Source organism: Biomphalaria glabrata, chromosome 15 (genome assembly GCF_947242115.1).
Source record: "Biomphalaria glabrata chromosome 15, xgBioGlab47.1, whole genome shotgun sequence".
Taxonomy (NCBI): domain Eukaryota; kingdom Metazoa; phylum Mollusca; class Gastropoda; family Planorbidae; genus Biomphalaria; species Biomphalaria glabrata.
In genome coordinates, this window is record NC_074725.1 from 11,108,511 (window position 1) to 11,127,354 (window position 18,844).

An 18,844-nucleotide genomic window follows, 5' to 3' on the forward strand; every position below is an offset into this window, starting at 1 on the left:
TCGTTACCTGTAAAATACCTTCTGCCAACCATCCTAATAATGTATAGGGTAAATTAAAGCACAACTTTACGAGGACGACAAAATTACCCTTCCACCATATATATATATATTCATGGGCGTGGCCATTATTTTTTCCTGGGGAGGGGGGGGGCTTGGATGTGTTGTGTGTGTGATTTTTTTTCATTACCACACACAAACACGCGTGCACACACACACACATGCACGTACCTGCCCACACACACATATAAACTCTAAACCCATTGGAGGGACCTAAAATTCAAATCCCTCTGGATGAGGGCCTTTAGACTCAAAATCCTCTGGAGGGACTGCGCTCATGCGATTCGTTTGAATGTATTTCTAATTTTCGATTTAATTTTTTTTTACTGAAGATGAGATGTAAACCTACCCCCCCCCCCCCCGGCCACACAAACGCAAGCATCCCACAGAGACGCTGGTGATGGTTTTACAGTCAATTCTCCCCCTCAAATACAAAAATAAAAGAAAATAATAATACGAAATTCCACTACCACTTCTTTGTATGTGTGGGTGGAGGGCTGTTTGGTTTGATCCACGAACCTCCCCCCCCCCGGTTACATCCATGTTGATATATTTATAAACAGACCAGACAGACGATGACAGACAGATAGACAGACAGACAGACAGATAGATAGATAGATAGATAGATAGATAGATAGATAGATAGACAGACAGGCAGATAGATAGATAGATAGATAGATAGATAGATAGATAGATAGATAGATAGACAGACAGACAGATAGATAGATAGATAGATAGATAGATAGATAGATAGATAGATAGATAGATAGATAGATAGATAGATAGATAGATAGATAAATAGATAGATAGATAGATAGATAGATAGATAGATAGATAGATAGATAGATAGATAGATAGATAGATAGATAGACAGACAGACAGGCAGATAGATAGATAGATAGATAGATAGATAGATAGATAGATAGATAGATAGATAGATAGATAGATAGATAGATAGATAGATAGATAGATAGATAGATAGTCGTTCTATTATGTACTCACCAAATGCTAATCTACACTAATCCAAACATCAACCAATCCTCGTGTCCGTCACTTTGTTTCAGATCAAGTTGTCCCGTTTCTTTCCCATTCGTCGTTTGTCACCATCAAAATGAAACGAACCGAATAAAAAACTAGAATCTGCATGTATATCTAGACATAGACAACGTAAAAAGAAACGAAACAAACAGCTTGAATCCTAGTCCTCGCACTACAACCTGTAACCAAAGCCAATCAACCTTGTCAATTAACTTGTCCACATAACGGTTAAGGCACAGTGGAGTGTCGGGGAATGGCTCCTGGGTGCATTAGCAGTTAGTCTGTGTGTGTGAGGAGGGACACCCGTTCACGCGACGTGATCGCTGGTAGAGCGATAGAATCAGAGATCACGTATCGGCACAATGACAGAGAGGGCAGGGCGTCGTAAGGTGGTGTCTCCGAAAGCGCCACCGCCAAAAAAATGACAAACAAAAAGATCGAACTCTTGTCACATGTTTCTTGTCGCATACATTATATGTAACAAAAGAAACTAGGCTTAATCCTTACGGACTCAAGATGGCAATCTCTGTGGTTGGATTGTAGTTCCTCACAAATAGTCCACAAACACTTGAAGGAAGCCGAAAAACTATTTTTTCCCCATATCTTTTTCTTTATCTTTCAATTCCAAAGTTGAAACAAGCCAAAATATAAACACTTAAAATATAAACAAGCAAAATATAAACAAGCAAAATATAAACAAGCAAAATATAAACCCGCAAAATATTAACAAGCAAAATATAAACAAGCCAAAATATAAACAAGCAAAATATAAACAAGACATTATATAAACAAGCAAAATATAAACAAGTAAAATATAAACAAGCAAAATATAAACAAGCCAAAATATAAACAAGCAAAATAAAAACAAGCAGAATATTAAGAAGCAAAATATAAACAAGCAAAATAGAAACAAGCAAAATATAAAACATTTTTTTAAAATGTATCTAAGGGAAATGACTTCGCACTTACAAGTATATCTCTTAATAATGTAGAAGTTATTTCCCTTATTCTTTAACGAACAAAATAATGACTTACCATTGATTAATCGGTTCATTTTTTAATTGATTCTAGCTTTGTTAGGTTCAATAAAAATTGTTTAAAGTTTCAACTTGATCCGAGAAAGGGAGTGGGCGAAATAATATGTTCAGTGATCGAAGTGGACCAAACCATAGATATTTACCTGTGTCTGTGAATACTGAAGGATAGATTTTCCATGTTGTTATCAAATAAAATAGTTAATTACCAGTAATTAATTGACAAATTGGTAAATGTTTCATTGATTGATGTCTTGTCTTTGCCAATGAATAACTGTGCGATATTTCAAATTGATCCGAGAATGGCATTGGAGACATAACGTGTGAAACATTGTTATCAGACAGACACAGTGAGTTGATGTAACCTTTGTAAAATGTACCCCTTGAATTTGACCTCGTGACCTCCTCAAGACGACACATTAGCCACTAAGCCAGCAAGTGCTTACGAAAAATCGTTGTTTTTTTTTTTTATCTATTGTTAATTTCACATTTTTGGGGGGACGACCTACCCACAGTATAAAGGGGACCAATTCAACTTTTACCGTCACTTTTGTCAAGTACAATTTCTTTCCCTTGTTTGATACCAAACACAATAATTATTAACAATAATTAATAAACTATTTTTTTTTATATTCTCGTTTTATCATTGACAAGAAATAATTGTGCCAAAATTTCAACTTGATCCGAGGTTGGGTATGGGAGAAATAACGTGTACAAAATTTGTACAAGACAGACAGATGGACAGACGTGGGGGGGGGGGGGCGGGCTGGCGAAGTGATTAAGCGCTTGGCTTAGCATGGGGTCCTGGGTTCAAATCTCGTTGAAGACTGGGATTTTGAATTTTGGGATTTTTAAGGCGCCCCTGAGTCCACCCAACTCTAATGGGTACCTTACTTTAGTTGGGGAAAGTAAAGGCGGTTGGTCGTTATGCTGGGCACATGACACGCTGCTCGTTCACCGTTGGCCAAAGAAACAGATGACCTTAACATCATCTGCCCTACAGATCGCAAAGGGGAATTTTACTTTTACATTATAATACAGACAAACATCAGACACGATCGAATGAACTAGCTCCCTGGATTTGTCATGCTTGGATTTACAATGGTTTGTCAAACGAGGTCAAGTACATTTATTTTTCCCTCTTTATATTTCTAAATGTTTATTTCATAAAACAAAAATTCGTATTCTTTTTTTTTTTGATTTACAAGATCCAGTGTTACTCTGTGATGCTCAAACTATAATCTTCGGGCCTTATCACGACCCAATATTACACGGTGATGCTCAAACTACAACCCTCGGGCCATATCCGACCAGCGCTGTCCCACACCTCGAAACTTATCTACACAAAACTTAATGAAACCTCAGCGGCTCGGTTCCACTGGAGTCTACGACTATTTGCGAAAATGCGTCACGTGATAAGCGTCGTAAACGAAGGTCTACATGGCCGACATAGATAGGGCACTACTGCCTTGATAGGGCACCATGCCTTGATGTATTGATTGGACGTTTTTATCTGTAGATCAGATCTTGGCAGTTGGCTTGTGACAATATCACTCTTTCAGCCTGATATAATTTTCTTGTTCTGTTTTTGAAGAACGGCCACGTGGTAAGTCGCTTGCCCTCAGAATCGATTGTCTCGGGTTCACATCTCATTACGACTTAGATGTGGAAATGAACAACTGGAGAAAGTCTCTGAGTTCCAGTGAGTTTTAAAAGTTACCAAACAATCATAATTTAAACAAAAACAAAAAGAGGGATGGTGATTGAGTATTGTATTGTCCACATAATGCCATCGTTCAACATCGTACACAGAAATATGTGAGTTTAAAACCGCTTTCTTTATAAGTTATTTATAGCTATTTTACAGTATACACTTTATTATTAGTAAAGGGAAATAATCTAGCAGTTTTACGTTTGTAAACGCAAGCAAGAATATATAATATATATGAATGTACTTTTAAAAAAAAATGTTACTGAAGTACAGAAATTAAAAAGAACAACAGTTTCTTAGTGTATTTCAAAAGCACTTTTTTAAAAAATTAACTACATGTTTGCATTTTATGAACATAGGTAGAAACTGTAACAATGAAAATTGACCTTAATTGGCATTAATAAGAGATGATTGAGACAGTTAATCTGTAACTACAATTATCAGTACCCCAATTGTGTCATTATTAAGATAACAAAGTGATAAATTGCAAGGAGTCCAACTCTGGGTACGGTAAGGAGCGTCTGCTTTTGTTCTTGGTGTAATCATACTTGATGAGTTTGATAAAAAAAAAATTTGGATGTGAGGCAGACATTTACCAGCTTGCGGATTAAATAAGTTTTTAACAAACAAGGTAACAAAGACAGTTTGTGTTGAAACACAAACTGAAAATCGGCCCCCGAAGTGGTCCACTCAGGCAGGTAAAAAGACAGGTTTCAGAATGAAAGTCTATCAAAGACAAATAAGAGAAAATAAGAGAGAAAAAATGTTAACAGATCTCGTGTGGTGCCCCAGCAGACCAAAGGACAGACAGACGGACGGACAGGCCACACAAAACTAATAGCGTCTTTTCCCCTTTCGGGGGCCGCTAAAAATGAGAGCAACGATGAAAAAGTATGTATGTCTTCAATGACGATTGGTTTCGGAATAATGAAGTTTTCTCGTGTTGACGAGTGTGGCTCTTGACTACAAGGGGCATAACCCACAGTAAACGAAATTGTTGATAAAGCATATAATATCTAATAAAAAAATAGCTTCCCTTGAAGAAAAAAAATACAACATTAACTTTACTAGCATTCCACAAGATATCTAAAGTAATACCATTACGTTGGACTGTACTTGTATTTTATGCAAGATAAGCTATACTAGGTAAGTCTAAAAAATATTAGTCACGCTTACTCAATAACTAGCGTTATATGATCAGTGTGGTTGTATGACTAATGTATAGGACTAGCGTTGGACTGTTCTACTTCAATCGTGGTAAAGTTGCTGGAACAAATTCGTACTATACGTTGTTGTTTTTTTCTAAGATCTGAAAGCTTAAACAACGGCTGACTTTGAGGTCACTCACTTGAAGGTCAATGAAATGTGAAAGTTCTTATCATTGTTTACTCACATTCTGTTCTGGGACTACCAGCGAGTACAAACGTGTGTGTACAGCTATCTAGGGATGTTATCTGTGAAGATATGTTTTAATGACTACAGCTGGTTTTCTCCACTCGCTCATGACACAATAACATATATGAATACATATACCTTATTTTCAGTGGCGTAGCAACCCTTGCGCGAAGGGTACAATGCGCCGCAGCCCATGACTAATTTGGGACCAACTGAAGTGTTATTATTTTTAAGAAGGCATGCCAGCATTGATTGTCACGACACTATGAGGCCTATAAAAAAAAAGGTTGTAGAAATATTCAATCGCCATTTTCTAAATGTACTGATAAATACAGAGTGACTCGATTTGTTTTGTCGCATTTAACTTTTAAATTTTTGGGGGGTTTGGTTGGGGGCAACATCACATTATTTAAACCGGGCCCAAGGTGTTACCTTATCGTAACATATAAAGTACAGACGTTACTTCACAAGAGAAGTTAATTACGTCCTAAGCGTTTCATTGGGTCAATCTAGTCTTAGATTTGCAGTGACTTCAACTCTGCTAAGTCTTTGTTTTTTCTGGTTGATTCAAATAACCCATTCCATGCTCTAATGGCACTAGGGGAAAGAAAGAGCATTTGTATGTATTTGTCCTAGCATATGGAATAAGAAATGTGACTTTATCTTCTTGTATTGTGACTATTTTAAAAGGTTTTGTTTCTGTATTTGCTAACTCTGTCTTTTATATATGATTGCTACTCTACTTTTTAGTCTTCTGTTCTTACTTGTCTCTAAATTTAGCGATTTTTACTAATTATGGTATTCCAATCAAATGTGAATATTTGTTTCTTATAAATCTGACGGCTCTACTTTGCGTCTGTCTATAGTAGGCCTACTTTGCGTCTGTCTATAGTAGGCCTACTTTGCGTCTGTCTATAGTAGGCCTACTTTGTGTCTGTCTATAGTAGGCCTACTTTGCGTCTGTCTATAGTAGGCCTACTTTGTGTCTGTCTATAGTAGGCCTACTTTGCGTCTGTCTATAGTAGGCCTACTTTGTGTCTGTCTATAGTAGGCCTACTTTGCGTCTGTCTATAGTAGGCCTACTTTGCGTCTGTCTATAGTAGGCCTACTTTGCGTCTGTCTATAGTAGGCCTACTTTGCGTCTGTCTATAGTAGGCCTACTTTGCGTCTGTCTATAGTAGGCCTACTTTGTGTCTGTCTATAGTAGGCCTACTTTGCGTCTGTCTATAGTAGGCCTACTTTGTGTCTGTCTATAGAGGCCTACTTTGCGTCTGTCTATAGTAGGCCTACTTTGCGTCTGTCTATAGTAGGCCTACTTTGTGTCTGTCTATAGTAGGCCTACTTTACGTCTGTCTATAGTAGGCCTACTTTGCGTCTGTCTATAGTAGGCCTACTTTGCGTCTGTCTATAGTAGGCCTACTTTGCGTCTGTCTATAGTAGGCCTACTTTGCGTCTGTCTATAGTAGGCCTACTTTGCGTCTGTCTATAGTAGGCCTACTTTGCGTCTGTCTATAGTAGGCCTACTTTGTGTCTGTCTATAGTAGGCCTACTTTGTGTCTGTCTATAGTAGGCCTACTTTGTGTCTGTCTATAGTAGGCCTACTTTGCGTCTGTCTATAGTAGGCCTACTTTGTGTCTGTCTATAGTAGGCCTACTTTGTGTCTGTCTATAGTAGGCCTACTTTGTGTCTGTCTATAGTAGGCCTACTTTGATACGCTACTGGAATCCCATCTCCCCCCTCCCCCCCCAAAAAAAAAAAAAGTTATTAGCATTAAATTAAAATCATTTGTTTTTAATATCTATCGACAAGGGCCTGATCGATCTAATTTTATGTCTTAACTCTAAACACATTTTTATCGTATATTTCGACATTTGAATAACTTAAAAAAAGAAATTAATATCCCCGTTAGTTTTGTGGATATTTTTTAAAATTATCTCGAGTAATCGATTATTACAATAAATACAAGGTATTCCTTCTAATAAAAAAAAAAAAGCCTTTGGAAAAGCAATTGAACATAAATTACATTCTTCAATACTAATGATAATAACCTGTATTATCCTTGAGAAAGTGTTTCTCGTGACAGTGCATTACACATAACAAAGCATTCAAACGAAAGTCAACAAAATGTATGTGCATTGTTTATCCATCCCATAATTTCACTCAAACATGACATGTAAAGTTGACATCAAAAAGTTCAATTTTATTCAATGATTTCATTGCCAAAATAAGAAAAGAATTCTACAGTCAGTTTGTTTTTTTCTTTTATCGCAAAATGTTCAAATCGTGACCTCAACGGTGTTTTAAGAATGTTTTTTGTACAACATGTGTCTGGGGGAGAGGCGGGGTGTTTGTTGATTATTATCTTACTAATAGTAACAGCAATATTAAATGTTTCATACCAAAAAAAAAGGCACAAAACAAGAATTCCTGTTTTTAAAAAACAACAAGAAAAACATTAAAAAAAACCACTCACCCACCCTGAAATGTTATTATGAGACAATAGTTATTCTTGGCCTTATGTAAACAGAAGGCTACCTACATTTGGATTTAATCTTGAAACAAAGAATTGCCATCTCAGCATTTTGTTAAAGTCTATAACATCAGCTGACACTCTTTGCTATTCTTCCAATTGGACCGAGTCAGGAAATAAACACATAATGGATTCGTTTCTAGTGGTTCTGATTCTTTGTTTTCTGACACAAGGTAATTTCTATAACATCATTTGTTTGTTTTTTCAATGAAATAATTTTGAAATAATTTATAGAAAGAATGTCTTCAACTAGTAACAAAACAATCGAAATATTTGTTTTAAAATATTTAAAAAAAAAAAACGACGCATGCATATTGGAAAGAATACTGCAGGAATAAGCTCCCTTTTTTTTTATAGAAAACAAAAAATTAATTAAATATCATTAACTAATTGCTTATTTTATTACTATTATTATTATTTTATGTCATGTATTGGTATTGACTTTGAATAATTATGCAAATTTTAACTTCACATATATATTTATTTACCAGCTGAATATGTTACGACCTGCGCCCTACGACCTTAGTTTGGGTATTGTTAATCTACTGGATTGAATTTAGATCTATGTCAAACTTGGACAATGTTCACTTCACATTTTTTTTTATTTTGCCACGAAAATATTCATATCCAATACATATTATGCTGTGAAAACGGGTTTACCCGATTTGTTTAAAGAGTTTCGTTCTTTAATAGAGATACAATTAGACACCTTTTTGTCTATTTTTGGGGCCCTCCGGTTGTGGGAGGGGCATTAAACATGCATTACGGTCTCCGCCACGATCTGAGGAACTTGCATCTTCCTGAATATCTATATTATAAAGTAGAATGTGAGGTGTATGTATGTATGTTACTTATAGACATCAAAACCGCTTGACCAATCTTGATAAAACTAGGCAGGAATGTTCCTTGGGTACTAACTTAGACCGTAGTGTATGTATTGTAGCCCTAAAACAAACTTAAGACCCTCAAAAAAAATAAAGTTGTCCGACTCTATTACAGCTATAGTATTTTATGGATCTAGGCCATGGTTAACAATGTTGACATGAGAAAAGATAGAAAGGATTTAGACCTAGATCTAATTTTAAGAAATACACTTTGCGCACATAGTTTTTTACTTTGACACATGAAAATACAAAAGAAGATCCATTGATTTCATTATGTAATAAAATTAACCTTCAATTTTGTGTTTCAAAAGCATTTTTTATATAAATTAGTTCCTGATATCTGTGACTACAGATTTCCTGGCGAACATTCTTTCATTAGACATTACCAATTGGTTACACATTAACACATCTCTCTACTGAGTCTATTCCTAGGTCTAGGTCTAAAACTCTTATTGAACTCTAAGATGATAAAACTTCTTTTCGCAAAGATAGTTTTGTGCTTTAACACATAAACATACTAATTATTGTCCATTCATTTGATATTTTAATCAATTTAACATTCAAATTTGTTTTTCTAAAGCATTTTTAATACATTCGTTCGCTGTTCGCTAAAGTTGCGTAGCCTTGTTGAGATAGGCCTATATTCATTCATGAAAAAAGGTCACGCATGGGAGAATGAACTCTATAAAAGCCAATTTTTAACTCTAGATTAGTGTAGATTTAGATCTATGTCTACCTCAAGATCTACATACAAAATTAAGTCTATTCATCTCAAATTTTAATCAAATATATGTAGGCCTACAAGCAAATGTTTTAATTTGGAAAATGGATTTAAGTCTATTAGCTATTTTTAGCGGCCCCCGAAAGGGGAAAAGACGCTATTAGTTTTGTGCGAAATGTCTGTCCGTCTGTCCGTCTGACCGTCTGTCCGTCCGTCCCGTTTAGATCTCGTAAACTAGAAAAGATATTGAAAATCCGACATCACAATATTTTAGACCATTCAAAGTTCTGATGCAACGGCTACTTTTTTTTTTTCTGAAAGCGAAAAATCTAATTTTTAAAATCAGTTATGCAAACAGTTTTTTAAAGAGAAAAAGCTAATTAGTATGCATTATAATTTAGACATAATTTAAAATGAATAGTGATCTTATAAACTTCATTTTTCTGAACATTTTTTTTATTGTGGAAATTTTTTTTTTTTTTTTTTTTATGAGGATTTGAATAAGAGATTGAGCCTTTTCAAAACAATTAGATCAATTATAAGACATCAGTTAGGCCAGGGGAGGCGCGGTGGCTGAGCGGTAAAGCGCTTGGCTTCCGAACCGGGGGTCCCGGGTTCGAATCCTGGTGAAGACTGGGATTTTCAACTTTGGAATCTTTGGGCGCCTCTGAGTCCACTCACCTGACATTATTTGGGGAAAAGTATAGGCGGTTGGTCGTTGTGCTGGCTACATGACACCCTCGCTAACCGTAAACAGTTGAACTTTACATTATCTGTCCTATAGACCACAAGGTCTAAAAGGGGAACTAGTTAGGCCAGGTTCACATCTAACTTTACATTCACTTACACCTATCCTTTGATCTGCGGGACCGTTGGGGCACTACACAAGATCTGTTAACCTTCTTTCTCCATTCTTATCTCTCATTTGTCTTTGATATAATTTCATTTGGATGTTCTTTCTGAAAATATTGAAGCCTGCCTGGGTGGACCTCTTCGGGGGCCGATTTTGAGTTTGTGTTTCCACACAAACTGTCTTTTGTAACCTTGTTATTTGATAGCTTCATTCACACTATTTTTACATTGACACATTTGCTTTACTTATTACATTAATATTTCGTTTAATTGTGACTTTATCGACAGTAATGAGCAAATAAAGACCCGCGGGTCGCGGGTAACATATGTCTAGTATTAATATATATATTAAATTGTATCTCTTTGAACAGGATCCTACGGCTCCAGAAGAAGCAGAAGTGAGATTCTTCAAGATGTCCTCAGCAGGTGTAGCCCTTTAAACATCCCCATTGAAGATGACCAGCCAGTCAAAGTGTCATTCGAGTATTCCCTGCAGAGAATTTTCCGAGCAGACGTGGAAAACGATGAGGTTGACATTGGTTTGTGGACGACCTTGGTCTGGAAGGACAGATGTCTCAACTGGTTTAATGAATTCACTTCTTTCAAAGAGGTTAATCACATAGACTAGTTTTACTATTTGAGAACTGTTCGATGCATGTTGTGATAAGTATCTTTATATGTCTGAACGAAGGGTTTGTCTTTTCACATAGAATAATAACTTAAAATGTTGTAGTTTTTTTTAAATCTATCCCCCCTTTCAAGTTAAAATCCATTTCTCAATTTCTTTATTTCTTGTGTTGCTTCCACTATTGCAAGGAGACTTTCCGTTAAGCTTTGCAACATCAAGCACTTCTATTGCCAGTTCATCTAATGATTTCTATACAATTTGTGCGCAAAAGGTTCATACGGGTCTTGTATTAATTCAACCCGATGTTGAATACAAAGAAACATTCAAAGTGAGAAACATTGGAGTTGAGGGATGAAATTCCCGCGTTTTAAAATAATCAGACGAAAGCCAAATTTCATTCTAAGATGTTTACATTTTGAAACATTACAACCTAGTCGTGGTGGCCAAGTAGTAAAACGCTTGGCTGCCGAACCGGGTTCGAATCTTGGTGAAGATTTTGATTTTACTTTGGAAATCTTAAGGGCGCCTCTGAGTCCAACCAGCTGTAACGGGTACCTGACAATAGTTGGGGAAAAGTAAAGGTGGTTGGTCGTTGTGCTTGCCACACGACACCCTCGTTAACCTTGGGCCACAGAAACAGATGAACTTTACATCATCTGCCCCAAAGATCACAAGGTTTGAAAGGGGGACTTTACTTAATCTAACGGTCAAACTACAGTTTTTACTGTGGCTAATTAGGTAGTTATTTTTTAGGTATTTTTTTTAGATATACATAAATAAATAGGATGACCATTAGAGCCGTTTTCGAAATCCCTGTGCATTGCCCCTCTACTTGAACTCATGAAGAGTTTGCAAGCGAATCTGCTTTAAATACAAAATATAATAGTTTTCAAGTACAATATATAATCTTTGTTCAATACTAGATACAATTTTAGCCTTTGTCTTATCTCTGCTATAATCTTTTTTAATGTCATTATAAAAGCTTTGTTCATGTTTTTTTAATCATTTCTTCATATTATAAATATAAATAAATGAAAGTTAATTACTTGTAAAATATATATTTCTAAACAATACAGTATACTTAATTATATTTTTCTTTTTTTTTTCATCAGTTGACTGTGCCAATTGCAGAAATCTGGACACCAGACATATTCCTTTTTGACTCAGTTGGCGCCCCGGAAATATTTTCAGATAAACTAGCAAGAGTCAGCCAAGATGGTACAGTAACTTACGTACCCCAGCTTAAAGTTCGCCTCTCGTGTCCCCTGGCCGACCTGAAGCTTGAAACGGGCGTCACTTGCAGCCTTAAGTCCGGATCCTGGACGCACAGTACTCAAGAGCTGACCTTGGAGGTTAACGCGAAGGTAGATCTGGGAGACTACGCTTCGGATACAAGATTTCAGCTGCTGAATGCTACCCAACAGGTCAACAGGAAACAGTACCCCTGCTGCCCAGAGACGTATGACGATGCAACGCTTTACTTTACGTTTAGAAAACCATAAAAAAAAAAAGATAAAATAAATAAAATATCACAAATATCAGAATCGAATTCGTTGTAAAACGTATCAAAATAAAGTTAACCCTTTAAATGAAACCATGATCTAAGAGTCACGACTTGTCACTTTTATTTAAAGAACTTCACAATAAAATCTTAGGACTAAACATACTTGTATATTACATCTAGATCTCAGCTCCCATTGGATAGAATCTATGTCTATAGACTAGCACTGATTGCAATTCCTATGGACTGCTCATTTAAATATAATAGCCGTTTCTTTTCATTCTAATAATTCAGTGATTCCCAAAGTGGTCTATATAGACCCCCAGGGGTCTACGAAGACCTCCAATGGGTCTATGAAAGATAAAATCTAAATTGGGGGTCCGTGAGATGCCCACAGGGGTCAACGATAATAGATTTCATTTAAGCACATTTAATGTTCACATTCCACTAATGTAATTATTGCATACACTAATATATGATTTGTACCTTTCTTAATCCTTTAAATATTTATCATGCTATTCAAATGAAAAATTGTTGTAATCAATTTCAATACTTATTTAAATAGCTTAATTTTGTCTACATGTAACTAATATTTAGAAGAAAGAAAAAAAAAAGAAATGTAGACAGTACATCATTAATTATTTAAAATAGGGATTCATTCCTTCCTTGTCGAACAAGCCTAAGTGACTTTTTTATGACGATATGAACCAGGTTCGCTGGAAGATCATCTGAGACAATGCTACCCTGACAAAAATAAAGATTTTAAAAACTTTCGAACACTCAAAGTTCAAAATAGACCCGCAAAATCATAGTTCGACATCATATAGAAAAGATGATGGTTTGTGAGAGTCTTACAAGATTTCTTTTCTTATAGCAAAATACGGAAAACAGCAAAGGTCAATCATTGATTCTACCAGCCGTTTTGCACAAACCTACATCTGTTATTATTAAAAGAATTTCTTTAAGCAACAATACTGTTCAAGGTCGCTTCGGTGGCATGAGTTATAAAATTAAAATTTCTTAAAATTAAGAAATCTTTGCAAAATACATAAATACAGTTTGGTCTGACAAGGTGTAGCACTGTGTGCTACAAACTATCTAATGGTCACCATCTCATCTCATATATGCCTGTAGTCCCTTCTGGGCATAGGTTATCAACCAGCTTCCTCCAGGCATCTCGGTTCTGGGCGAATCTCTCCAACTGTCACCACGTCTTGCCCATCTGCTTCCAGATCGCGGAGACCTGGAGAACCACCATCGCCATCATGAAAAAAATCCAGCTATTCATCAATACCTGCCTGATGAAAATTCTTATGATCCGCTGGCCAGACAAGATCTTGAATGAGAAACTATGGCAAAGAACAAAGCAGCAGCCCACTGAAGTAGATATCCTTCAGAGACGCTGGAGATGGATAGTTCACACCCTTCGCCAGCCTGCATCCAACATAACAAGGCAAGCCCTAACCTGGAACCCCCAAGGAAAGAGAAAGAGGGGACGGCCCAGAAATACATGGCGCTAATGGTCACCGTCTCCTTATATTTCCTTAGGGTTGACCCACGTGACCTTTCCCATGTTTGGCTATAGTAGCATGGCAGCAGAGGTTTGAATTCAGTTTTCCTTCTGCTAGATGGGTAGCAAGCCAAGGCTAATGAGCCCTTCCTGCTCGAAGTTTACTGGTTTAGGCTCCAGTTACTCGCCTTTGACCCATCTCCTGTTAATGAAAACAGTTCAGCAGATTCAACATTTGAGCCACACGTGAAAGATCAAGAAATACACAAAAAGTGCTCTACGCGAAACCTTTTACAATGATACTTAAGGCATATTAATTAATTAATTAATTAATAATTTAATGTTGGAAAGACTACTTCATAGAACGACAAATTCGTATATTAAACATAATATCCGTAGTTGTGTAGTTTAAAATTACTTTTTTCACTCCTCAACTCACTACAGTTAGAAATTTGTTTTAAAAATGTTAATGAATTTGTAAAAATGTGCAAGTTGAGCAGGGGGTCTACCGAAAACAAGAAAACATCGCAAGGGGTCTACGAGACAAAAAAGTTTGGGAACCACTGTAATAATTAAACATTTTCACATTGAGTTCTCTTTCTTAGCTTATAAATTTTCGATCATTTGTTTTCAACTTGCATATTAATTGGCCACTTCCTTCTATAAAGGACAAAGGTCAATATGAATACATTAGAATGATATTTATGCATGATTAATACAAACAAGAAAAAGTTTAAAATACTTTTAAAAAAAAACTTAAAACAAAGTGTAATTGTATCAATTAGTTTAGATAAATCATGTCATTAAATTTGGAATAGATCTAGATTCTAGACCAACAAGAACAAATCTGTGGAATTAGAAATAGTTTTACCAAATGTTTTTGTTGAGCGCTATTTCATGCTTTTAGCTTTCTCACTACGCTATGGTGCTGTCACTTATCTGGACAAGCTGGAACAATGGGGGAGGGGGGAGAAAGGGATGAATTTTGCCGTAATTGGGGAACGATCTGAATTTGAACTCAACGCTCACGCATCGCTCAAGTCGACATACTAATCACTCTGATAGTGAGACACTTATAACTATAGCAGATTGTATTGTTATCTTTTTTTTTTTCAAACTTACTTTAAAGCGGCGACCTATATAGGAGAATAATTTAGCTTATGCCACCGCTTAAGTCAAGTACAATTTCTTTCCCTTTTTTTGAGATACCAAACAAAATAATTAATTACCAAGAGTTAATTAACTAAGGTTGGATTTCTTAAAGTCATTCGTGTGTTCTCAGGTAAAAGAAATAATTGTGCAAAATTTCAGCTTTATCCGAGATTGGGAGTCGAAGAAATAATGCAGCTAGGAATTTACCATCATTTGGGGGCCCGGGGAGCTTGACCTCTTTGGGGGCCCCTGCATTTTGCAAAATTTAATATTTAGTGTAAAAAAACACTCATTTGGCGGCTCGGGGGGATTTTCAAATTCTCCTCCCTCCCACCCTAGCTACACCTCTGAAATAACGTGTACAAACTTATTACCAGACAGACAGACAGAGTTGACATAAGCTTTGTAAACATTTGTTTTACTAACACAAAAACATCGTTGCAGTATGTAAGTATTATATGTAATGTACACAAGGGCCGGATTTAGACATGAAGAGGTCCTAAGCTTCTTTAGATATGAAGTCTTCTATAATCAACATAATTTAATTTTCTTCTTTTCGTTAACTTCAGAACAATTTAATTGGGACCCCCAATCAAGTGGGGGCCCTAAACTATAGTTTATGTTGCATATAAGATAAGATAACTTTTATTGATCCAATCAAATGGAAATTCGGTTTGACTACAATTGACAACCTCAGCGTAACTACTATACAATAACAATATAGATGCACAATATAGATGCACATACGACCGACATTCACACACGAAAAACACACACACACTCATAACCAGCGCTTTATAAATAGACTTCTATGTACTTCTCAATGACGACTGAATATTAATTTTTAATGTTGGTAATCCAGGGTCTATTTACTGAATGTTTTAATTTTCTTCTATGGTACAATCATGTTTTCACAGAACTGCATGTACGAATTAACAGTTGTGGTAAGTTCATCTGTCTGGGCAGTTGTTTACAAACATGCCCCATTCTGTTTGCTCCAGACATCTTTGTAGCTGTAAAACAGCGTCGTCAGACCATGACAGGATGGACTGTACTTCGGGTTTTTGTTGTTTTTAAAACCGGTTTGTACGTAGGCATGGGCGTAGCCAGGGGGGGTTCTTGGGGTTCAACCCCCCCCCCCCCCGAAATGAAACGGAGGGACGGAATTAAGTGACTGATATTTGCTTTCATTTGTTTATTTTAGGTGAGATTTTAATACTAAATCATCACTTACCACAGCACAGCCGAGGCAGTTTTGAGTTAAAAACCCTCTACCAGGGGGTTTTGAGTTTAAATCCCCCTACCAGGGGGTTTTGAGATTTTAAAAACCCCTATCAGCGGGTTTTGAGATACAAATCCCTCTACCAGGGGGCTTTGAGTTTAAAATCCCCTTCAGGGGGTTTTGAATTTTAAACCCCCTACCAGAGGTTTTTGCAGTTAAATCCCCCTCTTCTATAAAACAAAAATGCAAACAACAATCCCCAAATTCCAACAGCACAGTTGAGGAAGATTTTGATTTTAAAACCCCATCCAAAATTTACGATAACCCCATCTTCAATATAAAAAAAGCAAATTACACACTTAAAATATTCTATGACCGTAGCCAAAGGGGTTTTGAGTTTGAAGCTAAAAAGTACCTCTTCAATATAAAAAAAAGCAAATTACACACTATAAAATATATGAGCGTAGCCAAATGGGTTTTAAATTTAAATCCCCCTCCTCCAGATGGCTTTTTCTTTAAAGTTTAAAACCCCTCCAGATGGTTTTGAGTTAAAAATTCCCCTACAGAGCGTTTAGAGTTGAAAACCTCTCTCTTCAATATTATTTTAAAGCAAACTACAGTCACCAAATTCTATGATCGTAGCTAAATAGGGTTTTGAATTAAAAACAAAACAAAAAAAAAAAAACAGAGATTTTTTAGTTTAAAACCCTTCAACAGATGATTTGACGAAAAAACTTTCCTTTTCGATGTAAAATCTAAAGCGAAATACAGGCATGTAATTCCAAGAGCGTAGTCAAGAAAGGTTACAAATTTCTACCAGTGGCTTGGGCTCCATTAATTAAGTGTGAATAGTCTTCTGCCGAAATCGAAAATCATTAAATGTGTCGCAACAAAGATGGCTAAAACAGATTTTAGGAGTCAGTAATAGAGATCGGGTCTAAATCAAAGAAATCATATGCCGAACTGGGAATCGAATCCTTAGTAAGGTTGTGACAGAGCGTCGCATGAGGTTTTGCGGGACATGTTTTTTCGACAAAATGAATTACACAAAATAAGAGTTGCGGAAACAGCTTGCCGGAAAATGCGCCGAACGGCGCGAGAGGGTCAAAGTCAGTAAGAATAGCACATTAGGTTTTTGAAATAAAACTTTTTAATAGCAAGATAATGCACTGTAGATACCTCAGAATATGCATTTTGTTGGCTTTCAATACCTGAGCGCTGCGAGCTCCCCCAGACCCAATTGCTAGCAAGGGCGGGGAGTCTACAATAAACAATAAACGTCTTCCGAAAGGGTCAGAATGTAATAAAGATTTATTATGTACACACACACACATATATATTTTTTTTTCGCGGGGGAATCCCCCCCCCAAAACCCTCCCCGAAAAAAAATCCTGGCTACGCCCATGTACGTAGGTGTAAGATGGATCATTCTGTGGTCCGACTCTCCGAGGGGAAATAACGATCGAGATGTGTAGTCCATTTTTATGTTGCTATAACATATGTCCAAGGTTTTATCATGCAGTGTAGGACAACTAAAATATTGAGTATATGTTGGCAAGTGTTAAGTTAACCAAAGATATAGTTCTGCAATACACAGCAGATGTTGTGTTATCATTAAATTCCGCGCGCCTCGAAAAACCAGCAAGCAGTCTTACAACGACAAATATTAGTCGTCAAGCCCGTCGTAACTTGGGGTCGTCGTTAAGAGAGGACTACTCTAATGCCTTGATGGTGCGAAGAACACATTTTGAGAGTAAAGAACACATTTATAGAATAAAGGCCATATCTTATTGAGCTCAGCACATCTAAGGGTAGGTTTTGAATACGTAACATGCTTTTAATATGATAATACAACATTTAAAGAACCACATTTAAAGAGTTAATGACAAATTTATAAATTACATATGCAGTACATCGAGCACCTATTCTATGAAGAAAATCAAGGCCAAATGACACTAGCTCCAGCTGGAATAACCTGCCCAGTGTACGGCCGAACATTCCGGCCTCCCCCCCCCCCCCCCCCATAGGTCTCACCAGCCACAAGAGGGAGCACAAAACCTCAATGCAAATCCCTCAGCCCCAGGATGACAAAAGTGGTCATCATCGAACCACGCTAGACGAACATATACATATATAGATAGATCGATCTAGGCCAGTGATGCCCAACCTAGTTCAACCTACGGGCCATCTTAATTTCCGACACTCAAGTCGCGGGCCACATGACCGAAAAGGTACAAGAACGAAATGAAATCGACCTGAAACCTGAGCATGGAATGGGTTGGCTGAGCTAGCCAGAAAAACCAGTGACTTGGCAGAATTTAATATAATATATAATATGCATGACTGAATGCATGACGCGTAGGACGTAATCATCTTCTTTTTTGAAGTAACGTCTGTATTATATAAGATAAGATAAGATCTGTTCACTTTGCCAGGTAGCTTCTACATTCCGATTTCATAAACAAACAAATGTTAAAGGTTAATAGTGAAGGTCCTAACTTAGGAAAAGATACATAATTAAACCTTTTTTTATGAAGGGGGGATTTTCTACACATTGTGCTGACGTTTCAGCGGGCCGGATAGAACCACGTCGGCCTAATGTGACCCAC

At 36.7% G+C, this 18,844-nt stretch overlaps 2 protein-coding genes across 3 annotated transcripts in view; one reads left to right on the forward strand and one right to left on the reverse strand.

Moving 5' to 3' along the window:
• LOC106055632 (uncharacterized) overlaps positions 1–1,418 on the reverse strand; it is a 57,281-nt gene extending 55,863 nt beyond the window's left edge. Inside the window, exon 1 of the mRNA XM_056012373.1 lies at positions 1,060–1,418. The gene's annotated coding sequence lies outside the window, so the exon portion shown is untranslated. The remainder of the gene's footprint in view (positions 1–1,059) is intronic.
• Positions 1–12,450, forward strand: part of LOC106055631 (acetylcholine-binding protein) — a 33,920-nt gene extending 21,470 nt beyond the window's left edge. The window contains exons 1-3 of one of the 2 annotated variants that reach the window (XM_013211973.2): positions 7,780–7,938; positions 10,594–10,832; positions 11,963–12,450. In XM_013211973.2, the coding sequence (XP_013067427.2) occupies positions 7,893–7,938; positions 10,594–10,832; positions 11,963–12,352 (675 nt within the window). In that variant the 5' untranslated portion in view covers positions 7,780–7,892 and the 3' untranslated portion in view covers positions 12,353–12,450. Of the gene's footprint in view, positions 1–7,779; positions 7,939–10,593; positions 10,833–11,962 lie in introns of those variants that run through there. The other variant, XM_013211972.2, reaches the window with a different exon arrangement.
• Positions 12,451–18,844: the final 6,394 nt, after the last annotated feature.